This window comes from Lichenostomus cassidix, chromosome 3 (genome assembly GCF_008360975.1).
Source record: "Lichenostomus cassidix isolate B80296 chromosome 3, HeHo_3.0, whole genome shotgun sequence".
Taxonomy (NCBI): domain Eukaryota; kingdom Metazoa; phylum Chordata; class Aves; order Passeriformes; family Meliphagidae; genus Lichenostomus; species Lichenostomus cassidix.
In genome coordinates this window covers 41,683,349-41,698,634 of record NC_139483.1, presented here as the reverse complement: position 1 = coordinate 41,698,634, position 15,286 = coordinate 41,683,349, and the positions used below count along the sequence as shown (strand labels likewise).

At 38.2% G+C, this 15,286-nt stretch overlaps 1 protein-coding gene across 5 annotated transcripts in view; it reads right to left on the bottom strand.

Annotated features, from left to right (window-relative positions):
- Positions 1-15,286, bottom strand: part of DISC1 (DISC1 scaffold protein) — a 188,545-nt gene that overhangs the window by 105,681 nt on the left and 67,578 nt on the right. For all 5 annotated transcript variants that reach the window (XR_014850833.1, XM_085055473.1, XM_085055476.1 and 2 more), the window contains 2 exons: positions 4,851-4,905; positions 260-362 (listed from right to left, as the gene is read on the bottom strand). Coding sequence is in view for 4 of the 5 variants with exons in the window: in XM_085055473.1 (XP_084911599.1) it covers positions 260-362; positions 4,851-4,905 (158 nt within the window). In the remaining variant the exon portion in view is untranslated. The remainder of the gene's footprint in view (positions 1-259; positions 363-4,850; positions 4,906-15,286) is intronic.

Sequence of the window (15,286 nt, the reverse complement as noted above, 5' to 3'; positions counted from 1 at the left end):
GGAAAAATACCACGTGTTTTCCATGTTTACTGCCTACCACACAGCATCAGCTTTGCCAGTAGTTCCAAACTGTGGAGAGGGGCCTGAAGTACTTTACACAAGGCATGCCACAGCCCTGTTCTGCCAGGCTGGTCACAATGTCAAGGGATCTACACAAGCACATGAACAACTTTTCCTAATAATCCTGGTATGAAGAGGTCAATAACTGCTCTAATACACTCCTTAACAACATCAGTCTTTCTCATCACTCAAAACTTACCTGAAACAGCCAGCATTTTGGCTTCGAGTAGAGCTGGTAGTTGAGTCTCAATATCACTCACTTTCCTCCTCAAAGTACTGCAGAGTTTCTGACTTGTGCAAACCTAAATTGAGGCAGACAGCCATGATACAGAATTCATTCATGTAAAAGTATAAGGCAGTTGAAATGGGGCTTCAAATGTTCTTGGTTTACAGACATGACATAACATCCTGCAGCAAGGTAAAAAAGCTTAATAAAAAGTGATGTCTTTACAGAAACACCCAACATGAATCAAAATTTCCAGGCTTTGCTGCACATTCTATTTCAAAAGTAGGGAATGGTATTAGCATTAGCTACCTGTAAGAGAGAGGACATGTTTCCCTGCTAGACACTGAGGCTGCACACAGAAGAAAAGCCAAATTACAAATTCTGTACAATATCAGTATTAATAATGATGTTTGAAGTGGAGCATAAATAAACCAATATTTGGAGATTAAAATGCCATAACATACAATGTGTACTGATTTTTATATAAAACATGCCGTGCTCCACATTTTAATTGAAAAAAAGGCAAAGCAGTTTTATTTTTTGCACAGGCAATGAATAAGGTTATACCAGTTTGATACTGTACTTTGTTTCACATTCAGGAGACACAGATGCCTGAGGTTCAGGTTTCTGATTTCCCCTCAACCTCTTTTCTAACTGGAGGGCCTTCAGCAATTAATCAGGTTTGGTATTAAAAACATGGAGAGAGAAAAGAGAGAAAAAAAACATAAAGCAATTTCAGCTGTTTCGGTACTTCACACTTCAGTGTACATTGCCACCTCAGAAGGACCTTATGCAGCACATACAATTCATACAAGTCTCACATATTCAAAAATGCTGGGGTTTACTCCATATTGCATTATTTGGGAAGAAAAGCAAGATGAACAAACAAAAACTTCACTGAACTAAGGCAAATCCCTAGTTCTAAAGGCAGATGTCAAATACTTGCTTAAAATTGTACCTGACACTTAAGAAAACATTGCATTCATTGGAAGCAAGGAAAAACCATAGTCAAGGGAGGCACAGGCCAGTTCTGAAATGATGTGATGTGAAAAGTAATCTTCAGAGAGAAGTTTCCCTGCCTTCTTTCACTTTTATTTTTTCCTCCGCAAAAACAAGTGCCATGCTTATTAACAGAGGCACAGTTATCACTTCACTTTTTAAGAGCAAAATCCTTATAGTTCTAATGGTTTATCTGTTTGTACAATTAAATTATGGTAATTCATATATGACACCAACTTTAAATCCATTTTGATTAATAACAACCTCTTGCTTTACTGAGATCATCCATTACCTACAAATGAGTCATAATTTTTTCTTGAGTCAACAGAACTATCCCCCAAGCAGTAACTGTTCCTTCTAAGGACTTCAGAGTTGTCCTATTAATTTAAAAACACTTATCACTTCTGTACCTACTATAATTTTTCAGTTCCCAGATATCTCACTGTGTTTCAGTATCCCTTTCTAAGTGACTCACCAGCTAATCCACTTAAAATGTCTTTAAAACCCCAAACCTGTCAGAGGTGAATAAACATGCCTAAAGAACCCAAAGGCCATTTCTGTCTCCCATCTCCAAAATAAATCTGAAAGTTTTTAATGACTTCTTTCCAAGTAGTACTCTCTTTAGGGGCATTGAATGGCTCAGTGAATTGCATTAGATGGGGAATTTTTCAGCTCCAGGAAAACTACATGAATATATCCCATGCTGGTAGTAACTTAAGTCATTATCACCAGACAGCTGTTTGGCAATTATGCAAAATAAGCTGGGATGTTTAATCAGTTTCTAGTGAGCACTGTCCACTTTGTAACCACTACTGTCAGAACAAAGCTTGCTGGCACTCTTTATTAATGGACCAAACGCAGGGACCAGAGGCAGAAAGGCAGTCCCCCCAGCTCGGAGATGATTCCTCTGGAACATGAGATAAGTAGATTGCCGAGCCTCTGCTTGTATCTATGTCACATGTATTCTGCAGATAAATGAACAACATTAATCTTCAGACCTATCATATGGCACAGTTCAACAAAACTAAATGAGCAAGTGGGAAAGACAAAGTAATATCCCCCAAACTAACAGCACTGCTTCTGCGTTGCATCAGGTCTACTCTACAAGCTCCAATCCTTTTCATTTTTTCTAATTATTTTATCTTAATAACGGATACCATTATTCATTACAGTAGCTTATTCAGTCACTAAGGAAAGGTTATTTCCTAGCTAACAAAGATGGTGAACATTCACAGAGCCAGTGTCCTTGGCTTCCAGAGAACACCATTCTCCTCTAACCAGCCTGACTGCAGGTGCCTATGGACCCAGCAATGCCCTTTCCCTGTTCTCAGTGAGCAGTTCTGCTGTGGCCCACAGACCAACAAGCTCAAACTCTAAAGAAATTTCCATTTCAGGAAAGTGTTTTTTTACAGCCAAGTATTACTGTATCTATTTAAAAATCCTCTTCAGTGGTTTCTGAGGTTTTTTTAAAGCAGACTTTTTTTTTTTTTTTAAGGCTCTTGTTTAGGAAAATACCTTACAAATCTGCATTCAGATGCAAACATTACTCTAAAAAAGCAGTCTATCTGAAACCAGAAGGAAGCTGGTTAGCAAAGATATGCTGGATCAAGATGAAAGAGCAGCAAAATATCAAAAGCAAATTTGCCCACTGTCATCCTCTTCCATCTTTGTAGCATATGATGTCAATCTAAAGCATCAAAAACAGGGACAAGGACAGCAACCAAAGCACTGGAATTGACTCTCTCTCCAATCATCTCAAGAGAAGATATACAAGTTATAAGTAACCTTCATATTTCTTTACAACAACACCTTGGAAAAGATGAAGCAATTCTGCTATCACTGCCTAAAGGAAGGAACAGTCTACCTGGTCTCCCACACAGCACAATCTTCCATTAGTGAAAGCAGATATTAATTTCAGAAGGAAGGTGGTGAATAAGGGACAGTGCTCCCTTCATTAGCAGGCAAAAGTTAGCTTTTGCAGCCACAGCTGTAAACAAGAGAGATGAGGCAGAAAAGGCCATAAAAATGCCAGTGGAACAGGGGAAAGGAAAGACCTTTGACAAAGGAATGTTTTCCCCATATAATAAAAGGGTTTAAAAGACCAGCTCTATTTATTTTGAGATGAAAATAATAGGATGATCTGAATAAACTAAATAGTAAATTACTTGGAGCAGTCTCATTACATGCTTTCTATTTATCTTCCATAACACATAAAAGACATCACACAGGAATGGAATGAAATTAAAATAATATTTTATTCTATTGAAAATTTAAAGAAAAAAAGCAAGCTGTGAAATTCTACCTCACAGGCTTCTCTACTGTTATTCAAGGTTTCAGCTGTTATTGAAAAAGATAGATACTATGGTGATAAAGTAAATGTATTTGGAAATATAGATACTATGGTGATAAAATAAAACCTCATGAGGCACATTTTCTGGGGAGAAGGCAAATTCCATACCTTATGTTTCAGCTTGCAAATAGCTTGAAACAAAACGTGACTTTGAGCTACTGAACAACTTGTTCATTTCAGTAGATGAACTATAGGTTGGTTACAATAATTTCCTTGATACTCTATTCATAGTCATTAAAAAATTAGATGGGAAAGCATTTTAATACTCTATTTTTACAAAGATGTGGGCATAAGCAAAGAGAAGATAAGGTCAAAAAGTGGAAGAGAAGGAAGGAGTGGTATTGGGATGCAGTCTTCAAATTATCTTTTTAACCGTGCATGCAAAAACTGTTGGTCAAGATGATTAGGAAGAACAGATTATAAAGGCTAAAGTTTTTTCCTGATTTAGGTGAGCGTTATTAGAGAAAGAACATGAAAAATAAGTTTATTTCAGAGTATAAATTCATTATTAATCAAAACCCAGAAATATTTTTCACTCCCTGTTTCATATAGATCTATGTCAATTAGCTAGAGCAAATGGTTCTTTTATTTTTCCAGAGCATTCATGGAACAACTGGGCCATTCTGAAATAAAACTTTAGTGTTCTACTTCTTGAAAGGAGCCCATGAGAAATAACAAAATTAAAGGAAAAATATTAACATTTCTGGTTAGAAACAAAAATTATGCAAAATGTGCTATATCACCTTTCCTTGTATTTTTAAAGGGACATGAAAATGAGATTGCTAGCTAGATTATTAGTGAAATGGCAGGGAAAAGAGGTACTTCATTTATGCTCTTCCCTTCACACCAACAAAACCAATTAGGCAGAACAGTAAGAGACTTTGTATTAAGAGTGAAAACATCCAGCTATGGCCATGATTTCATGAAGCTAAGGAGTCTGTTCCTAAATAGAGAACTGAGCAAGAGGACTGATCACCAGTAAAAAAGCTGAGAAGGAAGAGCTTACTTCAACTGCTTCCTGACATATTATAATCTCTGTGGCCAAATAAAAAGTTGAGGAGGGCTTTTCAGCACATGCTTAAAAACAGTCATGTGCAAAATCTTATTTAGAAGGAGCACTACAAAACCAACTTCCTAAAACAGAGACAATTTATTAAGGTGCAAACTATGATCTGCTTCTGTAAATATTCTGAAGAACTGAAAACATGCACTTACTTTGGCAGTGGTTTCTTTAATGGACATGCTGAACAATTGTTCCTTTTCCTGAAGGCTAGAAGGAATTAAATGAAATAAAGTTAATCTCTGCTCAACACAGTCTGCTACAAAGCACACATTTTCATAGAGAAAAAGTGTGAAGATGACTCATACAAACCAACAGAGCCAATATCCAGACAAAAGCTACTCCCAGTTTCAGGCTTGCTAGTGACTAACCAACAGCACCTTTACAGTTCTTTATTAATGACTATATGGATTTTACTTACCGTTTGAAACACAATTATGATTATTTGTATAATCATAATGTCTTAGAAGTTCCCAGCAATGTCCAGGACTGGTGCTTTGCTAGACTATCATCCAAGCCCCTAACACAAAGGCATTTCTGACACAAATAATTGGCAGTTTACTATCTTCTTACAATCCAGTTTTCAACTCTGCCAGAAAAAGTTCAACTGTGGTCACTTGTTATCACAGTAATTTTATGAGAAATACCAGTATTGCTTCTTTAGATCCATAAAGAGCTACCAAATATTTATACCAAATTGATTGAACAGTGGGCACATGTTTACATTAACAAATTCAGAGTTTTCTTCCACATATTATAAATAAGGAGGTTTCCTACTTTTATATTACTAAATCTAAAGTAAACCTGTGCCTCTGGTTCTTGTAAATAAATTCACCATTTACATTTTTAACATGAAGTTCAAAAACCCAAGTCAAATCAAACATCAGGAATTAGGAGAGAGATTTTTTTGCAACTTTAATACTCCACTCTCTCCAATTTAGGAGGTGTTCACTTTTTATACAGTGTTCAATTACTTTCTCACACACTATTTTCTTTTCTGTCAAACACCTCAGCTCTGTGTACATGACACTCAGCACTCCCCATTAGCAGCATCTCAATTTTTACTCATGCCTGTGTAATAAAAACTGTACTTCTTTCACGACCTACCGTTACTATTTTCCCCAAACAAGAACTATTAATTTATTTCTGAGCTTTTCTCTGACATTCAGCACTGAAATATCCAAACATATCAGAGACATCGCTGGATTTATTTCAGTGATACTCTTGCATGATAAGGCAGCATTGTATTCATTTTACAGGTGGAGGAAATACAAGGCACTGTTATTCAGAAAACACACTACAACTGAGTATCTGTTTTGACATGCACGCAGCTCCTGCTGTCTATGCATTTCTCTTTTCTATGCATTTCAGTTTTCCTTTGAGAACCTGCCCTTATTTTCTAGGCACAGCACTTACTGAGCCCTATTTCAGGAGTCAGCATTTTCATATGCCTGAATCCCAAAGCACGAGAAGTTGGACTTGCACTCAGTTACTGATCACCTACAGAAAGGCTGGCTGGAACATCTTGCCACACTGCACATGGGAGTGAAATAGCCTCAGAGGCAGAATTCAGCATATCATTTAATCACATTAATGAGGCATCTATTTGCACTGCTACCCCTAATACCCTGCCTCATGGAGCACACACCTTTCCTATCCACAGCTCAGCAAGGCCGGTCACCTCATTACCACCCCAGCACCTGTGCAATGCAACAAACAGAAATGCAGCTGCCTACCTATGTAAAAGTGTTTAATGACATTTCCCACACAGCAGTCTCACACTTCTCCCTTTTCTACAGCAATATATGTGCACAACACAAAGTATTGCATGTGTAATGATGCCATTATCAGCTCCCTGATTGCCTCTGGGCATGCCAGAGGGAATGAACTATTTAGCCACTTCTTTTCTTATGCTTTGGAGCTCCCAGTGACTTTCAGCATCTCCCACAATTGGTATCTGAGCTGGTCAGGTTATGTAAAAAAAAGCTGGGCTTTTTGTACAGATGTCAAGGGGCAGCAGCAAGGCTGCAGTGTGTAATTGAATGAACAATGGGTGACTGACTCAATTGTGATGAAACTGCCTTATAAAATTCAACTCTGAAGACACAGGCCATAATAAAATGTAAAGTGCAGTTATAGCCAGAAGAACAACAGTATATAGACGGCAATTCTATCTCACAAATATCTTCCATATGCTCTTCCTCTTATCTGTTTACTTTCCTCACAGAAAGTCCCCCCCAGGTTCATACATTTCACTGCTCTGCAGAACTCACACAGCTTACAGGAAGAGAGATCAATTTTTAATTTCTTTTGAAACAATGCACCCAAAAAAGCACTGCAAACTAGGACCCAGTTGTCAAATCTGCATTGCTAACAAGGATCCACAAGCCCATGCAGACTTTGAGGACCAGGTGCTGAGTGGGAAAAAACACTCTCTTTACACCCAGATTTCTTTTTTATGAGCCTCTATCAAGTCACTGAAAAATAAATAAGGAATCAAATGCTGCCATTTCAATGACAGCAGAACTACAGTTTTAAGAGAATTTTGCAGAACTGTAGTTTTAATGGAATTTTATATTAATCTGACCTATATCAATAAAGGATATCATTAGTAAGCAAATAATTTGACCCAAGCTAGCGATAGCTGCATTAACCACAGACTCAATTCTAAGATCCTTTTGTTACAGCTACAGCATTCACACAGACTCTTACAAGTGTATTTGTATTATTTATGGTATGAATTTCACAGCAGCATTCTGTTTCAATCCTTGTTAGCCTTCAGAGTGATACCATAGGAATCTCTTACCCCTTTGCAGAGATTACCCATCACACAATGCACACACAGGAATCAAAACCATGTACGAACCAGCCATAGTTACCAACTACAAGCTGTTTTTAACTACATTTATTCCCAGGTTGTTTTCTTCTACCACGAAACACTGTCACAGAGAAGCCACTCACAAGCTTTCCAATTAACTGACAAGGTAATGACCCACAAGAGTAACCAGGCAGTCAATACTGATTCATTCTACCGACAAAGAGCTTTAACAGCCATGATCTGTTACATGTGACTTGAACCAGAAACAGTATTTTCTTTTACAACCACCCTGGAGCATCATATTTCATTTTAAGAGGGGTATTCTGTCTGCTTAAAAGCTGCTTTAGGTATTACTACAAGGGTAAATGGCTTTAGAAAGAGCTTCTTGGAATAACACTAAATTTTTGCCTGGGAAGGCATCCATAGTTTTGACTCGTTGCTATTCTTCTCTGACAGAACAGCTAATCAAGAATTTGACAGCTTGTCTTCACAGTCTTAGCAACCTATTATAAAGGACCATTTAGAACTTACTTCTCAAATTCAATATCACCTAACTTCATCACAGAGAAAGCAAAGTTCTTGACCCAGCTAATCAAAGCACTAGAGCAAGACAGGAATTCAATTAACACAAATTTAACTGACTAAATATGAAGGAAAATAAAGATTTTTAACACTTGCAGAACCCACAGCAATCTATATATCATATATAATATCTTCATTCATGCGGAAGACCACACAGGCCTTTCATTGAAATGACATGCCATGGACTTGCAGGCATTGGGATCCACCATGAGGAAAGAAGAAATGTACACATGCTATGTCCCAAAGTATCACTGTATACATGCTAGACTAGAACAGGAAAGCAGTAGCTGAGGAATGATGTAATTTATGGATGACACATGAAGCAATACTCTGGCAAAACATGGACTTTGGCTGAAGAGTTGCAGGAGGATGTGGGAACACTGCATGTTCAGAAACTGAGGCTAACCTGGCACGTAACAAGAGACTATGGGAAAATTTAAAGATCCAAACACTTCAGACAGTAACCTTTAAGTATCTCATTTTACTGATATTAAGGAACAGCTACTAAGTATATTTAATTGTAATAACGTAGTTGGACTGCTGAGATGATGATGTTCATAATTGGGAATGATGTGCAGGTAAAATAAAGGAAGACATTTTAGTACAACAGGGGACAGAAGGAAGACTAGGAATCTAGCAGTCTGGTTCACACGCCCCTCCCTCTATCACAGGCTTCCCACATGACTGCGGGGACATTAAGTGCATAACAATATCAGGACATTAAGTGTCATGATATAACAATGTTTAAAATGTCTTTTAAAGAATCTTCTGAGAAGTTATGATTCGCATGCAGGAATTACAGATTCTGTGGAAGTGGCTTTGTTCAAAGGAAGGCTAACCAGCACAATACTGGGAAGAATGGCTTTCTACCAAAGGAAGGCATGTTTCTGAATGTCTTTCCTTCCACTATGCTACTATACTTCCCTTTGCATACCACGCTATTATGTATTTATGTTTTGCTTCCTAAGAAAAAATTCAAAGAATGCAAGTGGGCAAAAGGCAATTCCTGCTGCTCTCCACATTCAAGATACATAAATATAAACACTGCTTAAACAGAAGCAGTTCCTGTTTTAATAATAATATATATATATACAGCAACAAAAAGTGTAGTCAGAATTCAGTTTCTGTATCTGCACAACAGAATATGCCACATGTATGGAACCAGTATAAAGCAAACCCTGTACTAAAATTTATTATTTTTGTAGAGAAACTAAGCTGCCATCTCTGATCCCTGCCTGAAGACACTGAAAGACAAGTAAAAAGTCTTTCAACAGCAAATATTCTCCTTTACATTACTGTCACCTAAAAAATTATTATAGATATTGTCATTTCACTTCCTATCTCCACACCACAATACAAAGCAAAAAGCAATTTAATTTCTTTAAAACTAAGCACAAGTCAGAACAATTTAAAATTACCCACATTTGAATTTCTAATTCAAGAACAACAGCCTAGAAGCCCACGCTTAGATTGTATGCAGAAAGCATGATGGGCTGAACCCTCAATTCATATGTATTCCCTCCTAGATAAAATCAGCAAATTTAAACAGTTTACAGTTTGAATTTGGCCCAGAGTAATGAGACTGCCTGCAAAGGATAACCCCATTCTCATGATCACAGCCTGAGGAGAGCAAAGATTTTACAACTTTATGTCTTCTAACATGATTCCTTCTCCGATTCTGAAGTCAGAAGAAGCTATACTGTCTTAGAAGACGAAGATATATAAAACAAGCCCTACACTTGTAATCTTGCTTTTAACAACAAACAGACGCTGACCTTCAAGAAAAGCTTTTGTCCAGCTCCTTGCAAAAGAAATCAGAAAAATGCTACTTGGGGAACCTTTGGTGTAAATGACTGCTACAGTCTACATCAAGGCAAAAATCCACCAAAAATCTTTGGTGTATGGACTTAACTGTGCCTTCAGGGAAGAAATCCACAATATAAAAATCAAATCAAACAATCAATAACTTCCTCATATTTTTATAGTTCCCCCAATAGGTATATCTCAGAAAATTTTGAAAACCAATCAGAAAAAAAAAAAGCTTTGAACAAAACTATATTTAACAAGAGGCATCTATAAGGTAGGCATGTTCAACTAGGACTAAAGGGAAAAAAAAAAAAACAGTGAGAAAGCATACCTGTTACCAAAGTTTCCTCAAGGAAAATCAACAGATTATTATTTACAGATACCATGTACAGATTTTTACCAGAACAAGACTTACAGGATGGGACTGGTCCTACATTTCTGCTCAATTAAGGACATTCAGAGCTAGAATGCATTAAGTGCACTAAAACAAACCAGCACTTGTTTTCTTTTGCAACTCTCTACCACGAAGTTTGATTCCATCTAATCAAGAAAGATATGGGATAACAAGATTTTCATTCTTTGTGATCCTTTCATAAGCCTGCCTGGACTACACATCTGAGTATCACCACACCAAGAAAGCAGTATTTCAGTGAAGCACAAAAGTTCCTTTTCTTCTTTGTGTAATTATCCATGGGACTTCAAACAATGGTATTTTCACAGCAGCATATCTTTATAAAGGGAAGTAAAATCACCCTAAAACCTAAGTCAGGGTTTTCCAAATAAACTCTAATTTTTTGTTGGATAATGCAGCCCACAGACAACTTCTGTATGATGAGAAAGCTAGTTAAAAAATTATAAAAAACACAGAATTTTGGCTGAACTGATGTGGTGAAAATCCAATTTCTCTATCTAAACCTGACAGTGCTCTTGAGGGAAGGACTTTGACACAAAATAGAAGGAGAGAAGAGTTGTGTTTAACTCATAATGAAAATGAAATTTCTGGCAGCTGCAAGGACTAGTCACCTGAATTAGAAGTAAAATGCAAAGTCTCACCTTGGAAAACTTCCAGCCTCAAAAATTAATCTGATCTGAGACAACAACTATCAAGAGACATACTTTAAGGTACAGGAACATTGCACCTTATGCACATTTCAATCTACAATGTTCTCCAAGGAATATGAATGAGAACCCAAAATTATGCACCTACCTCTGAGCAATCTTGAGAGCTGGTTTTGCTCCAGCAATTTGCTCTTCTTCAAGCTATCATTTGCAGAGCAGTATTTCTTCACTGTTGCTATACATCAAGAATTGCTTCAACACTTGTGCTTCCCCACTCAGAATTTATCAAGAGTCAGAACTGGAAATGCACTTTCCCAATGTTTGTATAACCCCAGCTTACCAATAAGTTTTCCCACTGACTTATGGGTTGCTGGGTGACTGCACTTGTCTTTGTCAACTCTCAAAGAGTTATACCTATATGAAGTGTACTATAAAAACTCATCATCCTGCCCAGCTCTTACATATACAAAAACTCTAAACAGAAAACTCTTACGTGCTGCAGTGCTGCCAGACACTAGCACCAATTAGGAAACTCAAAGAAAAATCAGGGCATTGGATGGCACTCCACAATTTTTTAAAATAATGATCAAGAAATTGTTTTCTTAATTCCAGCAATTCAAGGATGGAGGCAGAATCTCAGTATGGTTTTGGGGTTTTTACATAAAATCACTCCAACAGAAACAATCAGTTCACAGACACCTGAAGATGCTGCTAGCACCTTTAATCATCACAACAAGCTCAATTTTCATTGCCATGTATTGAGAAATCCGGTCCTATAAATCACCATTCAGACAGCAAAGCCATCAGGCTGTTTCAACAAACCAAAGCATTCATATGGTGCTGGGTTTCGCACCACTCTTCTGACAGCTGATGCTGCATGGCAGTTGAAGCAGTTGTTGCTTCAGCTGCTATCGGGAACAGGAGCAGTAGACTGAGAACAAAGGGACAATCAAACAGCTATCTGCAGGAGCAGCTCATCACATCCTAACTAATACTTTCCCCAGATTTTCTGACGTATCAATAGATCCCCATTCTTCTGCTACATCTGTCTGGAGTGCACAAAAACTAGAGCTTGCCCACAGCAGCTGCAATTATTCTTCTAAGAATAACATCCATTTTACTTCACTGACTGAAAGGGTCTGTCCCTGGATATTGTTGCTAGCTGTTTCTCTTCATTATATACAAACAAATTCAGTATCACACATTGATTGAGACAGCTGGTCATTTATCCCTAAAGAGAAGTAAATCTCATTGTGCACATACCCAGAGGAATCAGCACATATGTGGCCTGGGCTTTATAGGCTGCTACATCCCACTGGATGCTGTTCAAGCAAGCAGGGGGAACCAGATGCTCAGCAGGGACAACTAGATTCCTCATTACACCATGTACGTGGGTACTCAAGCAAGTGTTGCTCATCTTTCTGCTGTGACGTTTTCCTTCCATAGCACTGTTTGGAAGGAAAGAAATCTGCCTCTAAATACTTCAGGTTGCCAGCAATGGCTCTGTCCTCCAAGTTGGAAGACTGGCTCTTTCCTCTCCCTGCTGTGTTTTTAACCCCAACCTGTTCTTCCCAAGGAAGCCAGTGCCTATGGTGTGGGAGCAGGCTTTGCAGAAGCCCTTTTTCCTCCCTCCAACAGGGGTCCCCACCCCACCTCCAGTGGGATCAGAGTCATTATGAACTTCTGAGCCACGTTTGCACCTTCACAGGAAGCAATTTCACTCCATGTGCCAAAGCACAGACATTGTATAGCATGCCAAGCTTTCAATATGTCGTTACTCCTCGAATTGCTGCCACAAGTGAAAAGAAAGGAAACAAAGCCACTTGCCCATTAAGTCTACCCTTCAATCCTAGGCAGAGAACAAAGGAATGAAATTAACCAAAATGGAGAGGAAAACACCCATCTGTCTAAAAGAAAGAAGAGCCTCCTAATCAGTCAGCTCACAAAAGATGAAGCAGATCTCTTCCTTCACCTATGACTTGTCTTAGCCTCTCACAAACGACTGTAGCCAACTACTTCGAGAAAGATGAGATGATGGCCTCATCAAAACAAAAACCCAGGTGTAGGACTAGCTGAAAATGAGACAAACCTATTATTGAGGCTCAAACTGGATTATAACATTTGATAAGAAATGGGGAATTTCCCTTCAAAAGCCCCTTGTGGCAGCGGAAGCTGGCGGTGATGACAGTGCCCCTGAGGGCTCTTTCCAGGGCAGAGTCCTTCAAATGTGCCAGGGAACATCCTCTGTGGTTCTGCTCCTCAGCTGCATGCCCACTGCTGCAGGTTTTGGGAATCTGTAGTGCACAGGATAAAATGGATCAATGATCATTAAATAAAAGAACTACAATTTCTAAAAAATGGGCATCATACCAATTTCATGATACCTAGCTATAATAGCAGCAGTGGTATCAGCTGAATTTTAAGAACCCTAAAATAATATCTTGGTTCATCTCATGTAGTATAGTCAAAGACACGTTTCTTACCACAGAGAACAGTTTTAAAATTCTGTGTAAAGCACTAAAAAAAAAAAAAACCACCAAAGTCAGAGCAGCATGAAAGGGCCCGAAGTCAAGGCAGTAATGCGAATACTCAGAGTGACCTGTGCATCATAATTTTGAATATCATCCTTTCCCCGGAATGTTGGTATTTTATAGGAATACCACGCGGACAGAAAATGTGGTATAGGTGTGACAGACAGAGGTATTTTTTAAGAAGCAAAAAAAAAAAAAGAAAATTCGCCATACAAAGCAAGGAACAGTACAGAGGAAGGAACCCAGAAGCTTTATCCTCTCACACAGCACAGAAGCAAGAATCTTACAGAGATTAGACAAATGTACACACAAACACAGATTCTCACACCACCATCACTGAAACATAACAGCACTTGGGAAGGCAAGGGGCTATCTGCTAGGAACAGCTGATAGCAGGAGGAGGAAAACCTGGTCAGAAGGACAGAAAGCTGTTTTGCCAAGGGAGGACCATGGGATTGCTGACATCCTCCCAGGGCAGAGACTTAAGGATGCAGCACAGGAAAATCACCCACCAGTAAAAGACCCAGAAGTAAATAAAATTTCAGGAGAAGGTAAAAGCAACTCTGACTTGCTGAAATTGGCTTTACGTATCGCCAATCCCAGGACCACCAAAACCTCCCTAGCACCAAATGAGGCCAGAAATTAGATAATAATGCCATGTGCATAGACATTTACTGAATGGCCAGGGTCTTCACAGACCAACTCATAACACAGCATAGCAGTCTCTCCTGAAAAAATACCAGGAATATCTTTAAAAACCAAAATAGTTCAGATTATTCTGCTTCTTACCTACCAACATCACTTTCTACTTGTAATTAAACACTACAAAGATTGTGACATCAAGAAAAAGTGAAGACCAAAAATAAAATTCAAACAACTCAAGCAGCAAATCCAGAATGGAAGATGCCAAGAGCACCTGGCAGTTCTCTGCTGTCCCCTGCAAAGAGTCAGGAACATTAGCAACCTGTGCACTGCAGTAGAATTTTTTTGATGCTATAAAGCCATTTCATCCCTCTGCTCTTTGTATTTAAGCTACTCTCCTGTTTGCAAAGAGTATTTTTGATACACAGGCATCGTCACAGGAATAGTCAAAAAAACCCTGCATGCTATCTAGCAAACAACAGATATTCTTTGGAAAGGATAGATTGCAATTTGGTTTCCTACTTTAAAGACAAAATTTTTGCTGAAAGGCTGATTTCAATAAACAGGGCTGCTTTCAGACTTAGTAATTTTATGTAGCTTGCTAACGTTTAATTTGACTAGAAATTCCAAATGGACATATACCTTGAACAACAAAAAGTGTACAAAGCAGTCTCTGCTAATGACAAAACATGACAGCCCATTCTAAATCCAACTTTCCTAAGTTAGTATTTGAAACTACGTGGAAGCTTTTTTTCCAACTTTTCTCAAATAAAGCACGTTCTCTTAAAAAAACCATCTTTTTTGCCTTTATCAGGCTTTGCCCTCAGCTGAAGTTGCTGAATACTTATTCCAACAAACAAGGTTTACACTCCCCTGAGTATTTGTATTTCACTTTGAATTAATCTTTCTCAGATGAACTCCAGGCATCATGAAAGCAGAGTGAACTGGCTGCATAAATCTTCAAGTCCAGTTCCTTGCACCACTGGCCACCCTCTGATAACTAATACACATAACAGAGAATTTCCTTATCTTCGGATGATCTCACAAACCCACTGTAGAACAAACTCCTACTAATTAAAAATTGTTCCACGTGAAAGGTGGAAGAAGAGGTAGAACATTCAAATATTGTGGAAAGGTATTTAATTGAATTTCT